This window comes from Suncus etruscus, chromosome 14 (genome assembly GCF_024139225.1).
Source record: "Suncus etruscus isolate mSunEtr1 chromosome 14, mSunEtr1.pri.cur, whole genome shotgun sequence".
Lineage (NCBI taxonomy): Eukaryota > Metazoa > Chordata > Mammalia > Eulipotyphla > Soricidae > Suncus > Suncus etruscus.
In genome coordinates this window covers 96,057,677-96,083,552 of record NC_064861.1, presented here as the reverse complement: position 1 = coordinate 96,083,552, position 25,876 = coordinate 96,057,677, and the positions used below count along the sequence as shown (strand labels likewise).

The window sequence follows — 25,876 nt, the reverse complement described above, 5'->3', positions numbered from 1 at the left end:
TGTCTTTGTTCTCATTTGTTTCCGGGATTCTTTTTATTTCCTCTTTGATTTCATCTCTGACCCCTGATTGTTCAGTAGTGAGCTGTTCAATTTACAAGTGTTAAATATTTCCTTCATGTCTTTTTTTTTTGGTTTCACTTCTAATTTCAATGCATTATGATCTAGAAGGTAGTTTGTACAATTTCTATTCTTTTGATTTTTATGGAGATAGGTTTTCTGGGCCAACATGTGGTCTATCCTGGAGAATGACCCAAGTGAACTGGAGAAAAAAGTGTATCCAGTTTTCTGGGGGTGGAAAGCTATATATATATATATATATATATATATATATATATATATATATATATATATATGCACACAAATACACACTAGGCCACTTTCTTCCATGGGTGTTGACCATTGTACAACAGACTCAGAGCTCTTGACAAGATTTTATCTTCATATCTCTGGGAGACTTAAAAAAAGTCTGTCTGGCCACAGCACTAACAGTTCTTGAGGGTATTTGCTTTGTATGCTCTGACCCGGGTTTGAACTTCTGTCATCTGTATAATCCCCAAAGCCTGCAAAAAACAATTTCAGAGCCCAGAGCCAGGAAATACCATGAACATTACCAGGTGTGACCAAAAACAACCAAACAAAAAATACAAGCAAATAGAATCCAAATAAATCAAAAGAATCATACACCATACCCAAGCAGGATTCATACCAGAAATATGATTCTTTAACATACATAAGTCAATCAACATAATACACCATGTCAATAAAATACAACCTAAAAGTGATAAGAACATATCAATAGATGCAGAGAAAGTATTTAATAAGATCCAGCACCCATTCCTGAAATAACTCTCAACACAATAGGAATCGAAGGAATTTCCTCAATATACTCAAAGCAATTTGCCACAATCTCCTGGGAAATTTGACACTTATGGGCTCAGTCTTCTCAGTAGAGCCACATGATGCTGCTTTGGGTCACACTTTGTGCTTCACTTTCTCCAGTGCTCTACCTTTCTGATCTCCATCAGCCTTCAGCATCACTGTCTGTCATGAGAGCACAGCATGGGTCTTTCACATCACAGAAAAGATAAATTCCCAGCACATCTGTTGGGGGGGGGTTATTATCAGTGAGTTACAGCGAAGAGATAGAGGAAGTTCCCCTTACTGATGACTCTGACATGACAACCCGTGATACAAGGGAGCAACGTTGAGGACACATATATGAAAAGGAAGAGACACCATGTCACCTCTCACAGCCTTACTCTGTCTGGGTGAGCCTCATGGGGATACAAAACTTTGGGGGGGGGGTGTAGCCCTGGGAGGAGGCTCACTGTGTGAGATTCTGTGTGAGATTCTCACAAAATTTTTCTCTCCAGGGTTGAGTGTGGGTGTTGGAATCTCAGTGCAGGCAGGTGAGTGTAACCCATGTCCAGGGCCTTCCTGGACAGAGCCCACAGCTGGACATAAAACAGCAGTTCTGGGGTGGGTAGAGGATGTGGGGTTCCTGGGCAGGGCTGGGACTGGAGAATGTCTATAGCCAGCCTCTGCTTCCTTCCAGGAATTCTCCCCAAACCCACCCTCTGGGCTGAACCAGGATCTATGGTCTCCCAGGGGGACTCTGTAACCCTCTGGTGTCAGGGAACTCTGATGTCCAAGAAATATTTCCTGGAAGGATCAGGAACTGAAGGAAACTGCAAATTAGAAATGGTCCTTATATATGGGGACAAGGCCATGTTTCTCATCAACAAAATGAATCTAGGCCAATCAGGATTGTACTACTGTAAGCACTGTGGGTCACTGGGCTGCTCAGAATACAGTGATGAACTGGAGTTGATGGTCACAGGTGAGAGACACTGGGTACAGCTACTGCCCTCAGAAGGGGTCTGCTATCAGGGGTCTGTAGGGGTGATCTGTAACTGCTGTCTCCTCCCTAGGCCTCTATAGCAAGCCATCCCTTACAGCCCTGCCAAGGCCAGTCATGGTATCAGGGGTAAACGTGACCCTCCAGTGTGGCTCACCTGAGAGATTCCAAGGATTCATTCTGACTTGGCAGGGAGAAACTGAGTACTTTCTGGTCCAAGAATCACAGCCACACCCCAATTGGCAGTTCCAGGCCCTGCTCCCTGTGGGCCCCGTGAACCCAGGTCACAACTGGACATTCACCTGTTATGGTTATTTAAAACACCCCAGGGTGAGGTCTCACCCCAGTGACCCCCTGCAGCTCCTGGTCTCAGGTGAGGCCCCATCCTGGTCCATCTATGTTTTATAGCTACATCAGATCTTTGACATTTGTGCTCAAAGGGGGAGCCCTGTGTGTGAGGGGGTTGAGAGATCATGGCGGTCCTTAAGCACAGACACATAGGGTTGGGAAACAGTGCCACTGCAACAAGACAGAGGGTTAAGGCACAGTCCTGTCATTTTTTGTTCTTGCAGGTGCATCTAGAAGACCTTCCTTGCTGAGCCCACAGGGACCAATCACAACCCCAGGACAGAACCTAACCCTGCAGTGTCGCTCTGAGGCTGGCTATGACACCTTTGCTCTGTACAAGGAAGGGAGCCAGAACTTCCTCTGCCATATGGGCTACAACCCCCAGGCAGGGATCTCTCAGACTGACTTCCCCCTGAGCCCTGTTAACGACTCCCATGGGGGCCGGTATCACTGCTTTGGAAGACATGGCCTTACCTCCCTGTGGGCAAAGCCCAGTGACCCCCTGGACATCCTAGTGGCAGGTGAGGAATCACGCATATTTCAGGAACCACAACTCTGCCCAGATCCTATTGGGTGGTGGTGGTATGATGCAGTGTGTGTTCTACAGGAGAAAGGAACTCAGAGTTCATAGTGTAGAGTTAGAACCTGGAACTTGTCTCAGAACCATGGTCTATCACCCCTTCCTCTTCTAGATGAGCTTCCCTACACTTCATTCCTCTCGATGAAGCCAGGCCCATCAGTGTCCCCAGGAGAGAATGTGACCTTCCATTGCCAATCTGGAGGCTGGAGAGACACTTACCTACTGACCAAGGAGGGGATGCTCCGTGTCAGAGCAGAGCCTGGAGATGGAATGACCCAGGCACAATTCTTTTTTCGTCCTGTGACCTCAGACCAAAGTGGCACTTATAGGTGCTATAACTCACACAGCATCAGACCCTACCAGCTGTCGCATCCTAGTGCCCCTCTGAAGCTCTGGGTGTCAGGTAAGACTTGCCTCTGTGCCCCCATAATGCTCAACTCAGGGCCATGTTTGTGGGATTCTGGACAGTAATATAGGGGTCACTTGGGAATCCAGAGAGAAAGGTTTGGCACATGAGAGGGAGAAGATGCAGGAATTCCTTGATGGAACTATTTTTGAGTTTGAGTTGGGATGAGCATGGGAAAGGCTGAGAAATAGGCTGAAGCCAGGATAATTGAGAGATTGGTTAGGTAGGAAGCCTTCCATATTAATTAGCAACTTGGTTTCGAGAATCCTACCTTGCACAATGTCTGAACAGTGACCCCTTAGCCCCGCTCCCCACTCCTCCTGGGACTCCTGCCCCTACCCCTGTTTGGGACTCAGGAATAACCAGGTAGGTCCTGGTCCCCAGATCCCCTCACACCCACATCCCTTCTCAGATCTCAGCTCTGTACTATCAACTCTGGAGTCTTCTTTGCCACTTTACAAACACTATTGCTGTGTGGGATCTTTCCATTGTGTTCTGCATTTATTGTTCAAGAAAAAGCAACTCAAGCCTTGGATAGACAGTACAGAGTGAGAGTGTTTGCTTGATGTGGTTGACTCTGGTTTGATCCCCAGCATGCATAGCATTGCCTGAGACTGTCAAGTATGATCCCGTGTGCTGTGATGATGTGATGCCTTGTGTGATGCCAAGGGTTGGGTGGCCCAACAAACAAACTACAATTCCTTCCCCTCATGGCAAGGAGACAAATTATCTTTATAAGAATAATGGGTGATCATAGCAATTTCAAAGGAGGTTCAGTGATGATATACAGAAGTATTTTTTCATAAAACCATGTGTGATAACATCAGTTTTGAAGGTCTCCAATACATTAAGATGATCATGAACTTTGATTCCTCTTTGTTTCTAGAACATTGTGAAATAGGCATGAAACCATTATGACATGCACGCATGGATTTTCATGTCATACAAAGTAAATATAAATTTTCTTAGAACAAATTATTTCTTTTCAGGGGAAATGGGGCCATACCACATGTCCTCAGGTAATTCATTTCTCTAGAGTGACCCTTAGCAGTTCTAAAGGGACCATACATGGAGCTGGGTATCAAACCAGAGTTAGTCAAAGTGATCACATACAGGATAGTGACACATCTCCTGACTATAAAGCTGATCCCTAATTTGAACTTTCCTCACAGTTCTATATTTTGTGCGAATCTATTTATGTAGAATTTTTCTTGCTTGCATGTAACTGAGATTTGCCAGTAAGATATGATTTTACTACTTTGGTTGTTTCATCAAAGTCATGTGAGAGTCTGATGCAATTTCTTACCTTTCTGCTCTCTTCATCTGTAATATTTTCTTCTGACTCTCACCTCTGCTATAATTGAGCATCAGATCAAGGAACTGCCTGAATTCAACAATAGCACAGAGGAGAGGCCACTGCCTGCTCAAATTTGTCTCAGGGCTCACTTTCTCCTGACTAGACTCAGTAGATTTGGTTTAAAGCTGCAGGCTCCAGCCTAACCTGTTCCCGTCTCTGATTGGTCCATCATATGATTCATTTCTACCTCCTCTCACCCCTTACCACTCTCTGGACTTTTCTCCTCAGATCAGAACAGAGGAAGGGAGAATGCCACCTAGTGGGTTTTGGGTTTCTAAGTCTGACCTGAGTGTGATGTGGTAGGTTAAACTCCAACAAAATTTAAAACATGAGTCATATGTCTGGATATAGAAATCATAGTAAAAACTTCTGTAAATGACAAAATACATGCTCAACACAAATGTACATACAAATAAAGGATTTATGGATCCAGATTAACATCTTGTTGTAGAGCTAGTGGACTGAACTGTACAAACTCAATTCACAGATGCTAAATTGTCTATTCATCACAACCTACACAGAGTACCAACCCTTCCCCATATGTGTAGATTAGTGGCTATGTATTTGTATAAAGTAAATATTGGGTAACTATAAACTAATATCCAAATTAATTTAATAAAAAGCAATAGATCAGGTAAGTTCTACATTGTAAATCTGACATAGATTATAAAAATAATACGTGCATAGTTCATTACATGCTAATGTGACTAACAGAGTAGCCACAGATACACAAATACATAAATATTGTGACTAATCTATCTATCTATCTATCTATCTATCTATCTATCTATCTATCTATCTATCTATCTATCTATCTATCTATCTATCTATCTATCTATCTATCTATCTATCTACAGCAGGCAAAGAGATTAGTATAGGAAAGTGTACTTGAGGACCATGAGGTAGACCTGGGTTCAATCCCAAGTACTTCATTGGAGTACTTCCAAGTGTGATCCCTGAGTGCAGCTGGGTTTGCAACAGAAACAAACCAAGATCTAGAAAAGGACAAAGTGGTTGGCCTGTTATTAAAGGGACTCAGCTCTCACCTATGCCCTCTAGTCTCCTAAAATCAGGAGTTCCTGACTCTCCCATTTTGGATGCAAATTCTCAAATGAACAAATCCACAGGGAATCTGGATCTCAGAAGATACTCAACTCCTTACCTCTCTCCTGAATAGATAACCCCATGCACAAATTTTCCCCTTCTTGTGTGTTTGTTTAGGGAGCACAACTAGTCATGCTAAGGGGTTGGTCCTGGTTGTGCCCTTGATAATTTCTCTGGAGGTATTCAGGAGACCATCTGGGGAACTGAAAAATAAAACTGCATTAGCCATGCCCAAGACCAGCGTTTTACCACAGTACTATGTCTTTCATTCAGTTCTCCAAACTTTGGAATCTCAGGACTTAGCAGAACTCAGTTCCACAATGAATTGGGCAGCAACTAAATCCTGAGTCTCAGGGAGGCTAACAGATTCTCTAAAGGGAGAACCATGAGGGTGCTAGAGGAAAGGTAGGTCCCCCAGAGGCAGGGTTGTCAGAAATCTGCCACAGAAAATGAGGGGGGGAAGAGTCCAAAATATGCTTCTGGGATCTATAAATCCTCCTCACACACACACTATTGCTTCACAGGAACAGCTGCCACCATGAGCCCCACTCAGCACACGTTACATTCCATCAGCAGTGAGTAGGGGTGATTCTTGGAATAGGGGTGCAGAAGGTCGTGTCCTGTCTAGAAAACAGCTGCTCAGGAGGGTTGGTTAATTCCCCTCTTTTGTGACCCACAGGTCTTTCGCTTTCTCCCCACCACCCACATAACTTCTCAGCAGTGAATCTCATACGGATCCTCCTGGGTGGGGCAGTCCTGCCTTTCCTTGGGATTCTACTGCTTGAGGCTTAACTCAGCCAGGACAGGAATTGGGAACAAATGGAAGCAAGCAAGGTGGGAGCAAGAGCAGCAATGGAAGCAGTGAAACTGGAGTGATCCACAAGCTTGATCAGTCAAGACTACCATAGGGCCAATTGCAGAGAGTCATAGTTCCTTCTCTGGGATGATCTACTCCAGAAACAAGCATTTACTCTAAGCATTCTCTCTGCTAATATGCTGGTTTCTTCAGTATCTCACCCTCTTGACTCTTCCTGAGGACATAAAGAAATGTCCAATATGACTGCTTTGCTTACAAATCTATCCAATTTATTTGTTTCTGTGTATTAAAATATATATCTGCACACATATCACACCTATGTATCTTTATTTAATGCATCTCCACCTTATTCGTACACATGATATGGTCTCTACTGCTTAAGAAAAAGGTAATAACTGATCTATGAAGTTAACTCATATGTACTGAGGTGCAAAATGGCATAAGGGCAAGGAGTTCATACAACTGTGAATTTACACCACCACCTTCTTTTGACTCTCTATCAATGTTAGCTTGAGCTATTGTTCCCTGAGCATTGCCGAAGTGTTCCCAGAAAGCCAGAGATACAAATCCAGAATAGTCACATCCTCTGTGGACCCAAAATACAAACTGAAGGAAACTCTCAACACTTTGAGTCAATATAATACTGAAAGTACTTGCCATAGTAATTAGGCAAGAAAAAGATATCAAAAGCATCCAGATAGAACAGGAAGAATCCACAGTCTTACAAACTATTTGTTAAATCTAAAGGACTTACAAAAATTCTAGAAAAATAGATTTTTACACAGATCAAAAGGTGACATGTCTTCTGATTTTGTCTTATTGTTGGCTGGTGAGGAAGGATAACTTGCTCTTAGATCTAGTTGTTCCCATTTCCTGTTGGGAACTGACTTGTTTGAGGACATTTTGCTGTTCTCTCTGCCATAGCCCAGCTTTTCACCTAAAAGCTATATGCAGTCTTGCTGTAAAATTTTGAGCTAAGAGAAAAGAATGTGTAGCTGCAGGACATAATTTAGCTCTAAGCCCGGAGGAGAGTAAAAGCTGCCTGGTACAGTTATCAGAAACTAGGCCTCACTCCTTAAGACCACATTCCGGAGTGAACTAGGCTGTTATCAATAAGTGTATGCTACATTGTCTGTTCATGATCACTGAGGCAAGCACATATTGCACCATTTCCTGATAGTCAAGCAATTAGGAATGCAGCTAGTAGGACACTAGAAGTTTCCATTGAAACAGCACGTTCAGCATAGCTTGAAGGTCATCCAGCCCCTAGCCCACTGCCCACTTCCTTATGAGCCTTCGCGCCAAAAGTATGATTGACATCACCTTTGTACTGCCCCTTTTCTCCTTCACTATTTAAGAAGGAACTGTAGCCAATAAAGACACCCTTGAACAGTGAGACGCTGCCTTGGGTCTTTATTATTAACCTCTCTCAGATTTTTTACAGTGTGGTTGTGCTTCTACTCAGCAAAATAGAAGTGCGGTCGTCTGAGAAGCCTTTCCAGCTAATTCCTGCTGGCCGGGCCCCCCTGGGGGGCTTCAGGACCCTGCAATTTCCTCATTGTCAGGTTGCAGAAAGGGAACGGGAAAGGGGAGAGGACAAATTTGGTGGTGAGTATTCCCCTGATTCAATGTTACTATGTACCTAAAATACTAATGTGAAAGATATGTAAGCCACTATGATCAAAATAAAAATTAAAAAAAAAGAAAAATAGATTTTTATAGTGAAGTGGCAGACTATGAAAATTAATATTCAAAAATCAATGGTTTTCTTGAGAACAGAGAATGCACAGTGAGGAGGACATTTTCCTTGCATTTGACTAACAAGGGTTCAATCCACAGCATCTATATGGTCTACTGAGCCTGCCAGGACAAGAGTAAGCACTGAGCTTTGCAGGGTGTGCCCTCAAACAAAAAATAAACAAAAGTCCATGTCTTTTCTATATACAAATGAAAATGGAGAAGTTGATTTTTTAAACAGTCCCATTCACAGTGTGCATTCAGAAAATTAAGTGGCCTCAGAATCTCACCTAGACATGGAAAGTATCATGCTAAGTAGAGTGGGTCAGAGGAAAGGGAACTCATAGAATTGTGTTGATATAAAAATACTCACTGTGGGGTAGAAAATAGTATTAAAATAATACACAAACACATGAGAAATGTTTGTAAAATGTGCAGTTAAGCAATTCAACTATGAACATTTTTGTAACCACAGTGATTCAATAAAGACATTGTTTTTAAAAAAGACTCAGAAAAGAGTTAGGAAAGAGAGGAATTGCTATGACAATAATAGTGGGAAGTTTTCAGTCCGAACAATATCTGGGTTCAAATTAAGAAAAGTGATATGCCTGATACCCATTCATAAATAGTACTACAAATCACGGTGCCAAAAAAGAAACACAGGGAGGAAATAAAAGAAGTTTATCTGTCATAGAGGTAGGCTGGCAATAAAGGAGCCAGGAAGAAAACCAGGGAAATAGATGTGGATAAAGAATAGTGGTATGGGCCGGAGCAATAACACAGTGGTAGGGTGTTTGCTTTGCACACAGCAACACAGGAAGGAGGGAATCCTGTTTGATTTCTGGCATCTCATGTGTTCCCTGACACTGCCAGGAGCGATTTCTGAGTGCAGAGTCAGGAGTAACCCCTGACCACTGCTGGGTGTAAACTCCCCCCCCCCAAAAAAAAGAATAGTGGTATTGGGACAATACATGACATATATGACATATGTGACAATATATGACTGACATGCAATTCTCATCAAGATTTTAACTGCGTATCTCCAGATGACATAATAAAATAAATCAAGTCTGAATCAGAGCAATAGCACTTCTGAGAGGACATTTGCCTTGCACACTGACACAGATTCTACCCCTGACATCCCATATGGATCCCCAACTCAGCAGGAAGTGATGTCTGAGTGTGGAACCAAGAGTAATTCTTAGCACTGCTGGGTTTGGCATAAAAACCAAAATAACAAGAACAACAATTCATATAGATGAGCAGTTGGTGGCTGAAACCATGTTCATTAAAATGCTCGTTAAAAATCAGATGAATTCAAATGAAAAACAATGGTGAAGCATTCTCTTATACTAATGAGAAAAGAACATAACCTAAAGAATAGAAACAGCTAGAGTTGTGAGTATGTGGGATAAAAAACTCATTCATAAATGAAGACACTATCATCTTTAGATCTTTGAGAAACAACATGGAGAATTCCCCCAACCATCTCTATCAGAAAAATCTAAGGAATCTTAATGAGTTTCAAAACACTTTTAAGTGATATAAATAGAATCCATTCCCCTCTTGAATTGCAAACTCAGAACCCAGTAACTTATTTAGCACTTTGGAAGTAAATCTGGGCTTAAATAGCCCCTGTTTTTAACTCAAAAATCCCAACAGAAATTAGAATTTTTTATGGACCAGCTCCAAAAGTCCTATATTTCCAGGTTGATACCAAATTTTAATTTTTGCAAACCATCATTCTCCTATGGCTGTTATTGCACAGCTGTTTGGGTCTCTAGAAAGGCTTTATTTGCAAAATAAGAAGTCTCGAACATTTGTGCCTTATTTGGAACTGATTGCTGCTCTTTCATCAAAGCAAGGCTTGGAGCAGCTTCCCTGTTAGGTTTTAATTTTTTAAAAATAGTGTTTTCAATTCCTGAAAGGGAAATAGAGGGCCAGAAAGATAGCATGGAAGTAGGACGTTTTCTTTGCATGAAGAAGGGTGGTGGTTCGAATCCTGGCATCCCATATGGTCCCCTGAGCCTGTCAGGAGCTATTTCTGAGTGTAGAGCCGGAGGAACCCCTGAGCGCTGCCTGGTGTGACCCCCCCCCCCAAAAAAAAACAGAAAGAAAAGAAAAGAAAAAAGAAAAGAAAATAGAATGCAAGCTATCTTAAGTGAACCCCTTCAACAAGTTTTATCTGATTTTTCAGGAGAAATTTTCTTCCGTTATCCTGCTAGAAAATTCTGGGACTTCTTTAAGAGTACACATTTTATAATATTTTCTATTATCTGCTCCTCCCCTATACCTGACACCCCCATGTTTTACATAGACTGGTCATCATCAGGAAAAGGAGTTATCATCAGCCCTTCACTAGCCATAATAGTAGATACTAATTACAAATCTGAACAACAGGTGGAACTTGATACTTTAAATTACTTACTATCACTTATTTCAGAGCCATAAAACATAATAATTCCACTTATGTTGTAGAATTGTTACCAGGCATAGAAACCACCTATGTTAATGCTCATAATGAGGTTGTTCAATATTTTCTGCAGCAGTTACAAGCTCTTCTGCAAAAATATTCAGAGCCAATTTTTATCTCTCACATAAGAGCCTCTGGCCTTCCAGGGATGATGACTAGAGGGAATAAAACTGCTGATCAGGGTCCCTTGTACAAAGCACACGACTGTGATGGGAAACAGCAGTTCTGGAAGTGATGTGGGAAATTGGGTTCTTGGGCTTGAATTTGAACTGAGAAATGTCTGTGACCAGCCTTTGCTTCATTCAGGGACATTTTCTAGACCCATTTTCCAGGCTATTCAGGCTCTGTGGTCTCCCTTGGGGAACCCCATAACCCTTTAGTGTCAGGAGACCCCAGAGACCGAGAGTTCCAAATGCATAAAGAGGGAAGCTCATCGTCCTGGGACAAAATGTCCCCACAGAGTCAAGAACCAAAGCCAAGTTCTCTATACTTTATATCACAGAAACATATGCAGGACTTAATGCTGTTAGTACTTTCAGCCCATCGATCTGGTCAGAGCCCAACACCCCACTGGAGCAGATTATCTTAGGTGACAAGTACTCAGGCCAAGGTGCTGCCCCCAGGGAGGGGGTGTAGTGTTCAGGGGTTGTGGGGAGTGGGGTGATCTTAAAATCTCTGTCTCTCCTAGGACTCTATAGCAAATGGTTCATCTCAGCTCTGTTAAGCCCTGTCATGACCTGGAGGATACCATGACCATCCTATGTGTCTCTTAGTGAATCCTTGAAGCCCCTGCACCCTCAAGTTACAATGGCCACCCATTGGACAGTGCCAGTGCCTATTACCTAGCTGCAGGTGGATATTAAGGTTTATGGCCATTTCTCACACACACCCCAGCAGTTGTCAGAACTACCATAGCAACCTGCTACGGCTCCAGTTATGGGAGAGATAACTAGCCTCAAACCTCTGAACTCAATATCCTGGTATGTATTCTGGCAAGCCTGCGTGATGGGATTATAGGCCATGAGAAGGAGTCAGTTAAAGGGACCCCCAAACTCCTCTCTCAGGATCAGGAGAGCAGAAAACTTGAGGGGGGGAGGCAGATTGAGGGAAGTTGTCTATATAGCTGAAAGGACTCAGCTCAGGTCAGTCACTTACTGTCCCTTCTCTTGCAGGACCCTCTGGAGACAGCAGACTCCTAGCCCAATGCCAAGGCCACCTTGAGTTATTACTGTATCTGGCTCTCAGACAGGGGTGGAGTGACTGATTTGACCATTCCTGAGAGCTCTGGCTTACCACCCCCACTTTTAGAGACACAGAGATGACTGCAGGCACATGAGTATCAGCAGTGCCTTGGGCTGGGGCTATATTAGTGTATATTAGGATATATTTGGGGTGTCCTCCCTAGATCAAGAGCTGAGGTGAGGAGGCCACATGGCTACCATTCTCTGTTCCGATTTGGAGTAGTTGTGTCTCAGCGGGAGCTGATGCTTGGTCCAGCCTTTCAGACATTTGACTCAAACCCAATTTCCCTTTTCAGTCTCAATTTCTTCCGTTTCCTCTTGGCTGAGCATACATGATGGTATGTGGTGATCTGGGTTGGGCAAGGGGGTAAGGAAACAACACTATGGCTCACCCATTTCAGGCCATTATTATCAAACCTCCCATATTGTGGGCACTTGTCGTGGACTGTGGGCACATGTAGTTAAATCTATGAACTTAAAATTCACTCAGGCAGAAAGGATTGCTCACCTGCCAGCCCTGTCTGGCACCCCCATCTCCGAGTTTTCATCTGATCAATACACATAAGATTGATGCAGATGCTGAATTTAAAGGAAGCCATACAAGGACTTTTCAGGGAGTTTTAAATGATATGCAGAATTTTCTGGCAAACGGATGGACACAATTCAGATTAAATTCAGAATAAATGTAAAAAGACTCAATAACACCTGTTGAAGCTATTAGCCTTTGAGAACAGTAATGAAGAATGTCAGATAATTTTGCTCCATATTAGAGGGGGGGGAGGATGTCATAGGTTATTGGTTCTATTAAATATCAGGCATGTGTGAATGCTATCAAGACCTATGCAGTGCAGAGACGATCTCGGAATAAATGTTCCAGTTGTAAAAAATTAGGCTATCTCTGTAGGGTATGCAGAGCGCCTCCCAATTTCCCCTTCAAGAGAACCTTCTGGACTTCTTCTAAGTGGTTGATTGGAAACCGGTGGGCAAGAGATTGGCATTCTTATGGTAGTCCTGTCTCAAGAAACTGGAGAAAAGACCAACCACCCTTATGATTAAAGGGACACCGTGAGCACATACATTACCGGGGTATGTCATAGTTCTCCCCATTCTTCTTCTTCTTCTTCTTCTTCTTCTTCTTCTTCTTCTTCTTCTTCTTCTTCTTCTTCTTCTTCTTCTTCTTCTTCTTCTTCTTCTTCTTCTTCTTCTTCTTCTTCTTTCTCCTTCTTTTTGGTTTTTGGGCCACACCTGGCAGTGCTCAGGGGTTACTCCTGACTCTATGCTTAAAAATAGTCCCTGGTAGGCTCAGGGGACCATATGGTTGTCAGGATTCGAACCAATGACCTTCTGCTTGAAAGGCAAATGCCTTACCTCCATGCTATCTCTCCGGTCCCAGTTCTCCCCATTCTTAAAAAAATTGACTCTGTTTTGACCCTCACCAATATTCTCAAATGAGCTCTAGCTATACCAGAAGAACTTTTATCAATCTACCTGGCTTGGATAGCTTGAGATTTTTTTTCAAGCTTTATAATCTCTTCCATCATTAGCTCAACCCCATTCTCAATACCCCAGTGTAATCCATTGATGGCACTTCATCAGGGAACGGTGGGTTTATAGGTCCTTCACTAACCTCAACAGTAACTACCAATTACAATTCTGCCCAATAAGTGGAAATTACCACTTTGACTCATTTACTCTCCAGTGTGTCAGGCCCCTCTAATGTTGTGAGCTATTCATCTTATGTTATTGACCTTTCCCTGGAATCATCATTGCTTCCCTAAATGCCCATAACCATGTGGATATTACACATGTTAACCTTCTCCCAGATAAAACTTTACTTCATGTAGCCATTGTCAATGATTCTCAAGGTATATGTTCTGTCCTGATGACTTCTGAAAGAGCCACAGCCATTTGTTCCTTTTTGTTACAATGTTTTCCACACCACCAAAATTGATAATGACCCAGCGTACATTAGTAAACCTTTTCATTCTGTAAAGAACAGAAGATTAAACATGTCACCAGTATCCCTTACAACCCTTACAATGCATAAAAGTTAATTTTAAAAAACAGAAAAAGGGTTTCATCCCTCCTTGTCTTCTTATCCCTAACATTGTGTTCTTTACATTTATTAAATTTGCCTCAAGATAGCATCACACATGCTGAACAAAACTTTCAGGGAGAAGCACAGGCTCAGAAAACCATTAATTCACCTATATGTGTAAAAATTAACAAAGAATGGGTAGCAGGTAGCATCTTTATCTGAGAGAAAAGGCTATAATTATTTTTCACAAATGATAGTCTCACCAAGAAATTCTGGGTTCCATTCGTCTCATAAGAAGATGAATCCACAAAGACTCAAAAAGACATCTATCAGGGCCAGAGAGATAGCATGGAGGTAAGGAGTTTGCCTTGCATGCAGAAGGTCAGTGGTTCAAATCCTGGCATCTCATATGGTCCCCTGAGCCTTCCAGGAGCGATTTCTGAGCACAGAGCCAGGAGTAACCCGAGCATTGCCGGGTGTGACCCCAAAACAAAGCAAAACAAGACGTCTATGGAAAAGGAATTTAGATGCTCCTAATTGACATTACAGTGATCAGTGTAAGATAGTTTAGAAACTGGTATTCAAATTATGTTAATCTGCAATGTTATAATGTTTTTGCTCAGAGAAGTCAATGAAAATAGTTTTGTGACTAGAGTATGACAAAGCTAATTGGTTTGAAAATGATGTACACATAATTAACATATTATACTTTTACAACCAAATCTACCCTCATTAGGAGTGAGTCATAGGAACTGGAAATTACCATACCTGGCTTTAAAATTCCTTATTACCTTTAGGCAGTGGCCCACTACAGTAGCTTCTCCCTCAAAGAAGGAGAACTGATATGTTGCATCTCAGTGTTTTAGATGGACAAAACAGACTTTGACAGATTTCTATTAATGAAGTACTTTGACCCATTTCTACATAATACAGACTGAGCTCAGATGTGTGAATTTGGGAAATATGGGACAAAGTTCTGATTCACCAACATGGCTAATTTTGCTTTGGAACTGTTTTTTTATTTCTTTTTCTTTTATTTCTTTCTTTTTGTTTTTGGGTCACACCTGGCCCCTGTCTTTTCATTTCTCATCACCATATCAGTTTCATCACAACCACCCTAAATGGGTCACAAGACAGCTGAAACAAACTCTGTGTGCATATGTGAATGAATGTGTGGTGGCCACATTTATGTTTTATGCCTGTTGTGTCTAAGCAAAGCTCTTCCCATCTCCTTCACTGTCTGCCATTTAACATCTCCCATGTCCTTCTCTTCCTTCCTGTGCAAATCTTTTTTCATTGTTTTCTCTGAGCTCCACTACGCCTGATGTGTTGTTCCCATCTGCTGATTAAATTATAAAATATATAATATAAAGTCCACGCTCTGGATGAGGCCTCCCCCAGCATGGCATGATTTCTCTAGGCCCTTCAGCCTTCAGCAGGTCTGAAGATGCAGCATACAGGCAAAGGAATCTTTTACAAGCAGTCAAAGATTTAGTGGAGTCAGCTTGCTTTATTCCAAGATCTTGTCAGCCATATGCTTTTCCTCACATGGTTTTTATGCTAAGCTTTTGCCAAGCAGCTTCTTGGTGCTTCTCTGGCTCTCTGTCTATTTCTCTCCCTCCCTTCCCCCCAGTTAGACTATTAGTCTTTATTCAACTCCCCCATACCAGGTGTGGGTGGGTCTGACAGTCCAGGAGGGATTAACATCTCAATAGAAAGAAAGCTTAGGGCATTGGGGGAAGGCATACATTACATCTATATACTCCTCTACCTCTGAAGCTCAACATATCTTGTGCACTGGAATGCCCCCTCTACACTTTCATTCTCATGCCACTGGAATAAGCCGGCTGCTATTTATATCTGGTGGCTCCCATCCCCCATACATCAATGTGGACTTCCACTTGCAACCAGACTGACCACATTGATTGGTTTTTTAAGTGGGGACCTGTCTTCAGGACAAATCTTGACTTGTGACTCCACCCAGTAGCTACTAGAAATCACTGAAACTTCTATTGCTTCTCTAGCTGCTCTCCACCAACAGATTACCTCAATAGCTGACATAGTCCTCCAGAATTGACTTACCTTGGACTGGACCACAACAGTTAAGGGGATATATGTGTATTTCTAGGTAACAATGCTATCAATATACCTATGAATCAGAGATAGTGGACCACAAGCTATTCATAGTATCCTGGTACCCAGCAAATATAATACCAGGGCCCAACTTCATTCACTTTATTATAGCATCCTGCCAATTTACCACATAAAGCTCAATAGCACCATTTAAATTTAAATCTACAATTTAAAACTACCAAATAAATCTACCAATTTACCATCTAAAGCTCACCCACTCATGGGTCATTTGATATATCTAGTACTTTGGACAGTATTCTTTTTACTTTTATTGCATAGATCTTGTAAAATGTGATGTCCTAAATGAAGGAGCTCCTGGCTTTGATAGGCCCCCAGCCGTCCCCCGGCCTCCAGGCCTTCCTGGGGTGGCAGCCCAGGCGGCCAGACAAGGTGGGTGTCAGGGGGTCCCTCCTGGATGGGGTCCCAAGCTTTCCCTGCCCTTACCCCAGCACTAGGCTGGGAAGGACACAGGATGGAGGGCGGGCAGATCCTGGCTTCTGGCTCTCTATCTATTCTTTCTTGAGCTAGTGGCTAGCTCTAGCCAGCATGGGGTTTGGGGAGACCCCATGTGGAAGACCTTCTCCCCAACTTGGGTGCTCTGGGAGCCTTGATAGGCCCCCAGCCGTCCCCTCTTCTTCCATAGGCCTCCAGGCCTTCTGGGGTGGCAGCCCAGGCGGCCAGACAGGGTGGGTGTCGGGGGGTCCCTCCTGGATGGGGTCCCAAGCTTTTCCCGCCCTTCTCCCAGCTCTAGGGAGGGAAGGGCACAGGGTGTATGGCGGGCAGATCCTGGCTTCTGGCTCTCTCTCGATCCTCTCTTGAGCTGGAGGCTAGCTCTAGCCGGCATGAGATTGGGGGAGACCCCATGTGGAAGGCCTAGTTCCTAACTTGGGTGTGCTGGGACCCTTGATAGGCTCCCAGCCTTCCCCTCTTCTGCCCTCAGCCTCCAGGCCTTCTGGGGTGGCAGCCCAGGCGGCCAAAAATGGTGGGTCCTAACTTGGGGTGTGCTGAGATTTGCTTGGTTGCACTAAGTTTGTCACTGGCAATTTCTGACCAATCTACATGTTGAAAACCTCACGGGGGCTAGCGCCCCCGCACACACTGCATGTATTAAGAGTATTCCCTATCCTTATGTTATGTTTTGCATATCCAGAAATCCATTTTGTATTCTGCCCTTACCCACACCCCTACAAAGCTCATTTTTACTCCTTAACTCTCTCACCCCCCAAACATCACTAATCCACATTACTCTTTAACTTCAGTATTGCACAATCCTAATCACAGACCAAGGCCATGCATTGTGTATAACAACCTCCAACTATTTCAAATGACATAAAATGGACATGTATTTCTTTTGAATATTTTATGTGGTTTTTCTCTGACAGCTATAAGTCTTACTAAATATTCTCTTATACAGTGACGATTCTAACCACTTTTTATCTTCTCTTTATGAGCGTCCAATAAGGCATTTTGTTGAAAGAGTCCCCCAGTTTAATGCTTTTGAATGAACCATGTCTTGGAGATTGTTGGACTTGTTCTTATGGTCCCCATATGCACCAATAACCCCACGTGACATTGTTCCTTTTTTGCATAGGCACATTAAAATGGGAAAATATTATACATACAAAGCAGAACTTATCTAATAGAGATTGGAACACACAAATCTTGTAGTGCAAAGGGACCTTACACCCTGAACATTGACATAACGACCTGGCACAGACCTCAGAAGAATGGGCATTTTTCATTCACCCCTGAACCAGGGAAGGCATCCATGAAACATCCAAGTTTGTCTATAACATCACCTGGAAGCAATCCTCTACCATTGAAGACCCTACCACTGCTCAGACATCGACCTGCTGAAAAGAGACTTCCCATAACACTGAGAAGACTTAACAACAACAACGACCTGCTTACAGGACAGGGCTCTCTGCATTGCCCTTTAATGGTGAGGTGAAACGAGAGGACACTCCACATCCTGAGTAGGATATGCATATTTCAGGATCTTTAATACAGAAACATGATACCAACAACAGAGACTGTGTGAAAAATAAAAGTGTGTTGGCTCTACAGAGAATGTCTTGGATTGGACGATCAAGTTTGCCTGGAGCCTAGAGTTGGTCTTATGCCAGGAAACTTCAGGGGTAGAGTCTCCTTGTATTTAGGCCAAGGTTATTCCTTTTCATGCCCCTCATTTTGGTGGGCCTATGCAAACAACAATTACCACTCTAACACCGTTTTTACTGTGCTCCTTTGACTCTAATCCTAAAAAAAACCCCACTTAAACTTTTGAGGTTAACTTAAACTAATATGCAAGTACATGGAAATGTAAAAATAATACTATGCCTCTACTGTTTAAGGAGTTACATAAGTTTTATGGCTTTAGATTGCCTTGTGTGCTGGTAAGAAATATTATAATGTGTTACAATCTGGGAACTTGAGGGACAAAGTAATTGTACATGGATTCTGTTTTATTTATCTTAATGTTCTCTGGCTGAAAGTTCAAAGTTAAGATATCAGCAAGGGGACTTCTGAGAATTATGTTATGTGTGATTGTCCTTCCACTGTAACTTGTCCTCTTTCTCTGCATCTTTGTTCTCATAATTAAAAATAAAAAAATAAAAAAAAATGGGGCTCCTGTCTGTTAGACCAGGGAACTCCAGAACTTAAATGTTGCAGTTTGGTCCTAAATCCTCAACATGTGCCATTTTGACTTAAGATTTAGTAGCGCTGAGAATATCCAAACCCCCCCCCCCCCAAATATAGTTCCCTTAAACACCTTAAATGGAATCATGGGAGGCTTCATGCCACTCTGGAAATGAAAATGACAAGGGACATAAGAGAACTCAAGAGCTAATGTGAGATAGATATCTTAAAATGATAGCCTGTAACTGAAAGCAGTCTTTCCCCTGTCCTATCTGTGTCTATATCAACAAGTACTGGGTGTTGGGCTTGTGTGGGCTGGCTTCCCCCCTACTTCCTCTGGAAATGCACATATTATTTTTTCTCTTTTTGTTGTTTGGTTGTTGAAAATGTGTGTTTTTATCCACATCTGCACCCTACAAATTTCACCTATATAGCTTTCCAGTATCCAGTATTCTTCAACTGTATCTTCTAGGTACAATAATATTTTCATGGAATCTGAATAATTCCACTGTACTGTCCCTTCCAGTGCATACTGGGGTCCTGAGAGATGCCCTCCATAGTGAGGCCCCCAGGGAAATACTGGTGTTTCTGTGGTAGAAATGGAAAGTATAGTCCATCCAGGTCCTGACCAAGTGATCTGCTTCTATCCAAGCACTACTTCTGTCTAGAGATGGAGTTGTTTCATTTGATTGGCTCCAACCCAAAGAGATTAATCAATCCTGACAGTTAGCAGCTGTGCTTTCCAAGTTCTTGCACTTTATTAGCTTCTGTCATGGGGATATGGCCATTCCCAATTCAGGAAAGGGGGAGTGGCGTGGGAACTGAATGTTTTCTCTCTCTCTCTCTCTCTCTCTCTCTCTCTCTCTCTCTCTCTCTCTCTCTCTCTGCAGATGAGATGGGTCTGGGTTCTGCACAGAGGCCAATGACCTGACCTTACATTCTGGTTCTTTCTTCAGTGCCTCTATCATGCCACCACCATCTCTGACTGCTGTGTGATTGCTTGGTTCTTTCCTCCACATCTTCGACACTATCAGTACTGACCATAGGGTTATCACTGAGCCACAGCCAAGGAGAGAGTAAGTCTGGAGGGAATTCAGCTCTGTGTATCTCTGTGCCTCAGTTTGTCCCTCTCTCTGTGTGTATCTTCCTCCTCTGAACTAATAACTTTGATAAGAATTATTCTCCCGTGGAATACTGAGTTTCCCCACTCTGAAGTGCCAGAAAGCAACACCTCCCACATTGCTCTGAAGAGGCAGAAGGACAGTGTGATAGTCCCTTTCCCTACTGGAGGGACAAACACTACTTTAAGATCCCACATCAGGGCAGGGTGTGAAAGTGGGATCCAATGTCCTGAACCAGAAGATAAGTTGAGCTCCTGAGACAGGAAAGTGCATGCCCTATGCTTGCCCTCCTGTGGCTTCTGCAGGTCAGAGCCAGATTGGAGGACCTCACTTCCTTTACCACCATGCTGCCCACACTCCAACGTTGCCACTCCCTCCTTGAACTTTCTAAAGGGATCACTGAATAACCCTCTTCATGACCTAATTGTTCACATCCTCAGTTCCTGCAGGAGAGCATTCATCCTCTTGACTATTGCCCTTCCCTGCTCATTCTGACCCAAGTTGGGGGGAACCTCCATTTGGACACCCCCTGGAGCTACTTTACAGGTCCCTCTGGGTCACAGAGGGGCCCTTGGTTGTCCCTCAAGAATGGGGGTATGGGGCTCAGCTCTGGCTGTTCCAACCTGGTTTCTACAATGCCATTGTCAGTACAACCTCATTCCTGCTGAATCCTGGTCCCTTTCACACCATCCATGCTTTTTAGGAGTACAGGATACAGGAGAGTCCACCCACCTCCTAATACATCCCCCAGGATACCCACTGGTGCCAGGGCCAATTTTCCTCCAAAAACATGCTGCCCAAGCTCCTTAGGGGTAAACTCTCTGCCCACAATTCATGCACAAATTCTGACAGTCTAACATGGATTGTTGTTCAGCCAGTTCCAGAGAGCTGGTTCATAGAAGGTAGGAGCAGCAGACCCACTAGAACCTTCCATTGGGATGGTCCAGCCAGAGGTATTAGCACCCACAATGGCGCTTGGGAGGCACTCACAGTCCCACATTAGCATCTGAGGGGACAGACCACCCTCTTGTTTACAGGGACTGATGGGGATACACAAGACCTGATGGGCCAACACTGACTATGTGGCACTCATAGCTGGTTCCTGCCCACAGTAAAATGGAATAGCAATGGGTAATCATGAACACTGGCTGGGGAACTTCTCCCTCTCTTACCACATGCTACAGTCCCTCCTGGGCTCTCAGGTATCTCCCAGATTTCTGGTGGACTCATGGCTGAGTTTTATGGCTCGTAGGACTTCAGTACCTGTCATATGTATGGAAACAGGAGGGCTGCAAATTTTAGAAAAAATATGACATTTGTCAAGTTTAGTGCAGTGGAATTAATGGTAGTTGCCCTGATGGTACAGTTTACTTCTTGTTCCCGTGACTCCTGCTCTGGAATCAGTCATTTCCACACAGTCACACCACAGCCAGGAGAGGGCCCAGGACCTGAGACCAGTGAAGGAAACTAAAGCTCAGAGGAGGGTCACAGCCGTGGATGGAAATATTGGCCAGTCATAGTCCCCACCCCCTCAGAGTCCCCACATGGAGCAGGACCTGCTGTGAGCCAAATTCTGTTGCAGTCTTCAGCGCCTGCAAACAGATCCTTTGTGGAGTTCGGGAAAAAATTCCACGGGGAGAGAGTGGGCACACGGAATGGCGAATGGCGGAACAATATTGTAGAAATGAATTGAAACCACACAGAATGTATGGGGACTTATGTCTCAAAAGACGAAGACAAATTTATTTTTTGAGCTGGCAGCTTTTAAAGGTTAGAGGCTTGGAAAGCAGGTGCAAATTCTTGACATCAAAGAAACTGGGAAAAGAATGGAGGACTCTGGCTTAAATTAGCATATTAAAGAGCCGATACTGAAGGTGAAAAGACAGTTTGTTTTGGGTTCGCTTTGTTTTGGGTAAACAGAAGGGAAACAGGTAATTTTCAGGGAAGTGGGAAGAGAGAGGAATGTTTTAGAGTTTTAGGGAGAAAACTGAAAATTGTTTTACTATGAGCTAAGTTTTGGGAAAAACCTGATCTTGGCACCAAAGTAGCAAAAATTACAGGGAGCTGTTAAGTGGGAGACTTTTGGCAGGATTTGTACTGTCCTCCTATGTTAGAAAGAATTTACTAAGGCCTGATTTCTAATATAGGTTAAAAATAAAGAGAGAGATAGTTACAGCCACTTTTGGAATTATGTCCAAACAATCCACGCAAAGGGTCAAGTGATTTCTACTGCTCTAAGCGGGCCTTTTTGGCAAATAATTCCTTTTCAGGAGGGCACTATACCTTGTGGTGTGTGCCTCTCTTGAGTGGGATGTGGCAAGAACCAGGTGACCAGACTTCCTGGTTTGGGGACAGTTCCCCTTCTGAGAGCTCTGATGTGACACCACATAATGGTTGTATCAGCCTATAGGGACACACCCCACATCTGTCTAGTGGGGGCACTGAGTCCTTCTAGGGCACAGCTGAGACAGGAGGTAGAACCATGATACCTGTCATGGCCCTGCTTTCTCTGGGTAAGCTTCAGGGAGATGCAGACTAAGAGGAGTCTGGGAAGAGACTCACTTGGAACTCAAAACACTCTCATATGGTCTCTCTCCAGGGTTGAGTGTGAGTGCCAGGACCACCATACAAACAGGTGACTGTGACCCCAGGTCCCAGAAATCCCTAGGAGAGACCCCACAGATGAGATGGAAAACAGCAGTTCTAGGGCTCATTCAGGGAGCTGGTGTCATGGACTGAAAACTGGAGAATGTCTGTGACCGGTCTCTTCTTCCTTGCAAGCATCCCCTCCCCTCCAAACTCATCATCTGGGTTGAGCCAGGTTCTGTGATTCCCCCTTGGAAGTCCTCTGACTATCTGGTGTCAGGGAATCCCAGGAGCCCAGAAATATTTTCTTTTTTTATTCATTAATATATTTTATACAATTTTTTATTGGTCTCTTTTTTATTTTTTATTTTTTTATATTTTATTTAAACACCTTGATTACATACATGATTATGTTTGGGTTTCAGTCATGTAAAGAACACAACCCATCACCAGTGCAACGTTCCCATCACCAATGTCCCAAATCTTCCTCCTCCCTACCCGACCCCCGCCTGTACTCTAGACAGGCTTTCCGTTTCCCTCATACACAGAAATATTTTCTTTTTTTTTCTTTTTTTTTTTTTTTTTTTTTTTTGGTTTTTGGGCCATACCCAGCTTTGCTCAGGGGTTACTCCTGGCTGTCTGCTCAGAAATAGCTCCTGGCAGGCACGGGGGACCATGTGGGATACCGGAATTTGAACCAACCACCTTTGGTCCTGGATTGGCTGCTTGCAAGGCAAACGCCGCTGTACTATCTCTCTGGGCCCACAGAAATATTTTCTAAGTGGATCAAGCCATGCAGGTACCTGGAGGGCAATACTGATCCCTGTGTCTGAAGACAAAGCAAAACTCACCATCTGGGAGATCCAACAGGGCAATGCAGGAAGGTTGGAATTTGAGTTCTGCGAGGCTTCAGGCCGCTGCAAGTATAGTGATCAGCTGAAGTTGATGGTCACAGGTAGGAGACACCCGGGATGGGTAGGGGTCTGCACTCTGGAAGTGCAGTGTTTGCCCTCAAGGGATGTAGGGGTGTGGGACTGACTTTATAACACCTGTGCCCTCCTAGGTTTTTACAGCAGACCATCCCTCTCAGCCCTGCCAAGTTGTGCCCTTAGGGGGGAACATGACTCTACAGTGTGGCTCACCTGAGAAGTTCCAAGGATTTGTTCTGTTTAGGGCGGGAAAACCTGAGTGGAATCACAGCCACACCCTAATGGGCAGTTCCAAGCCCTGTTCCCTGTGGGTCCCTTGGTCACAGGGCAGAACTGGACATTCAGCTGTTATGGAAATGAATTGGTGCTGTCATACCCCAGCAACGTGCTACAGCTTCTGCTCTCAGGTGAGACCCCATCTGGATTTTCCAGGTTTTGCAGCTACATCTGATTATTGGGGGTCTCAACTCAGAGGAAAGCCCCAGGTTTGTGGTTGGGTAAGGTAGAATGGGGTGCAGAAGCACAGAGAGTTGGGATATAGTGTCACCAGGGTACAGGACCAAGGGTGGAAGCACAGCCTTGCTGTTCCCTGTCCCTGCAGATACATCGGGAAGGCCCTCGCTGCTAAGCCTGCAGGGCTATATCATGACCCCAGGAGAGAACATGACCCTGCAGTGTTAATCTGAGGTTGCCTATGACACTTTTGCTCTGTCCAAGGAAGGGTGCCTGGAACTCTATCAGGTCCCCAGCCACAATACGCAGGCTGGGCTCTCTCAGGCACACTTCAACCTAGACACTGTGAGCATCTTTGTTGGGAGCCGATATCGCTGCTATGGGAGACAAGGCCTCTCCCCCCTGTGGTCACAGCCCAGTGAACCATTGGACATCCTGGTAGCAGGTGAGGGATCATTGCTTCTACAGGACCCAGATACTGCAGAGGCCACGATTGAGTGTAATGGTAGGAGGGTGGGACAGAGACACAGTCAACAGACTCGAGAGAAGCCCTGGGACATGTCTCTGATTGAGATCTCCTCACCCCTTCTTCTCCTAGGACAACTCCCCTATACTCCAGCCCTCTCAGTAGATCAGGGCCACTTGGTATCCCCAGGAAAGAATATAACCCTGCTATGTGTATCAGAGAATTGGATGGACACCTTCCTGCTGGCCAAGGAGGAGTCAGCCAACCCTCCACTGTGGGTCAGAGTAGATAAGACAAAGGAGATAACACAGTCCCTATTTTCCATTCACCCTGTGACTTCAGATATCAGTGACATCTACAGGTGCTACAGCTCATGCAGTGTCAATTCCTACTGGCTGTCTCACCCCACTGCCCCCCTACAGCTTCAAGTGTCAGGTGAAATCAGCCTTTGTCCCTTCTTTTATGGACAAGGCCTTGCTGAGTGCTTGGAATTCTGAGAGGAGAGGAAGATCCCATGGGGCAGGGATGTCAGGCAGCTATTATGAGAAGTCAGAGGCCAGGGGAGGCCAAAGAGATGCCTTTGGGAATCTTCAAATCCTCCTCACACACCAAATGACCCAATGATGGTTTCCAGGAGCAGCTGCCACTGTGAGCCCCACTCAGCACACTCTCAATTCTATTAGAGGTGAGTAGGGGCGACTGTTGGGATGGGGTTGCAGAGGGCTGTGTTCTATCCAGGGAAGAGCTGCCTGGGAAGGATAGTTCACTCATGATCTCTAAGACTCTCAAATCCTGTGTGTTTCCTTTATACCCACATGTCTACACAGCAGTGAATCTCATCCGGATCCTCCTGGGTGGTGTAGTTCTGCTTTTCCTTAGGAATCTGCTTCTTGAGGCTTGATTTTGCCAAGGCACTATTCGTGGATGATCAAGAGCAAAAAGGGATGGCAAAAGGAGTATCAGGAAAGCCGTCAAACCCTAGCTATCCCAGGGCATTGCGTATTGACTTTGGAGACAGAAATGAGAGCCATCATGGATGCCATAGGGGCAAGGTGCAGAGTATATTCTGGAGGATGCTTGACTCCAGGAAATGAGCTTTCCCTCTGTTCCCTTGCTGATTCCTACAATGACACACTCCCTGTCCTTTCTGAAAGACATTCATGGAGACCTGACATGATTGTTTTCTTGTAAATACCCCAAACACAATTCATTTCTGTGCAAAATAAAGGTATATTATACCTGCCACTTGAGATCAATCCTGATTTATACGTGTCATTTATTCACACACCTGACCAGTCACCACAGCTGAAAAAAAGGTAATAAGTCACCTATGAAGTTAACTAATGGCATAAGTTAACTATGTGCATAAAGGGCAGGAAGTGTCTTCCAGCTGCGAGTTCACAGCTCCAACCCTGAATAACTTTAATCAATGTTGACCTGGTCTTTCCTGAGCACTGTGGGAGTGTTTCCAGATTGCCAGAGACAAACCCAGCAAGGTCTCATCTTCTGTGGACACAAAATAGGAATTGAAGGATCTCTTAGCACTTCCACTCAATACAGAACTGGATGTATTTGCCATAATAATTAAG

The 25,876-nt window shown here is 44.0% G+C and overlaps 1 protein-coding gene across 1 annotated transcript; it reads left to right on the top strand.

Moving 5' to 3' along the window:
* The first annotated feature begins 1,237 nt into the window (after window positions 1-1,237).
* LOC126028706 (leukocyte immunoglobulin-like receptor subfamily A member 6) lies at window positions 1,238-25,188 on the top strand. The gene is given in 9 exon segments (XM_049787636.1): window positions 1,238-1,268; window positions 1,374-1,409; window positions 2,431-2,727; window positions 23,275-23,394; window positions 23,695-23,775; window positions 23,970-24,266; window positions 24,420-24,565; window positions 24,710-24,722; window positions 25,115-25,188. Coding segments are annotated over 9 exon segments (1,095 nt in total).
* Window positions 25,189-25,876: the final 688 nt, after the last annotated feature.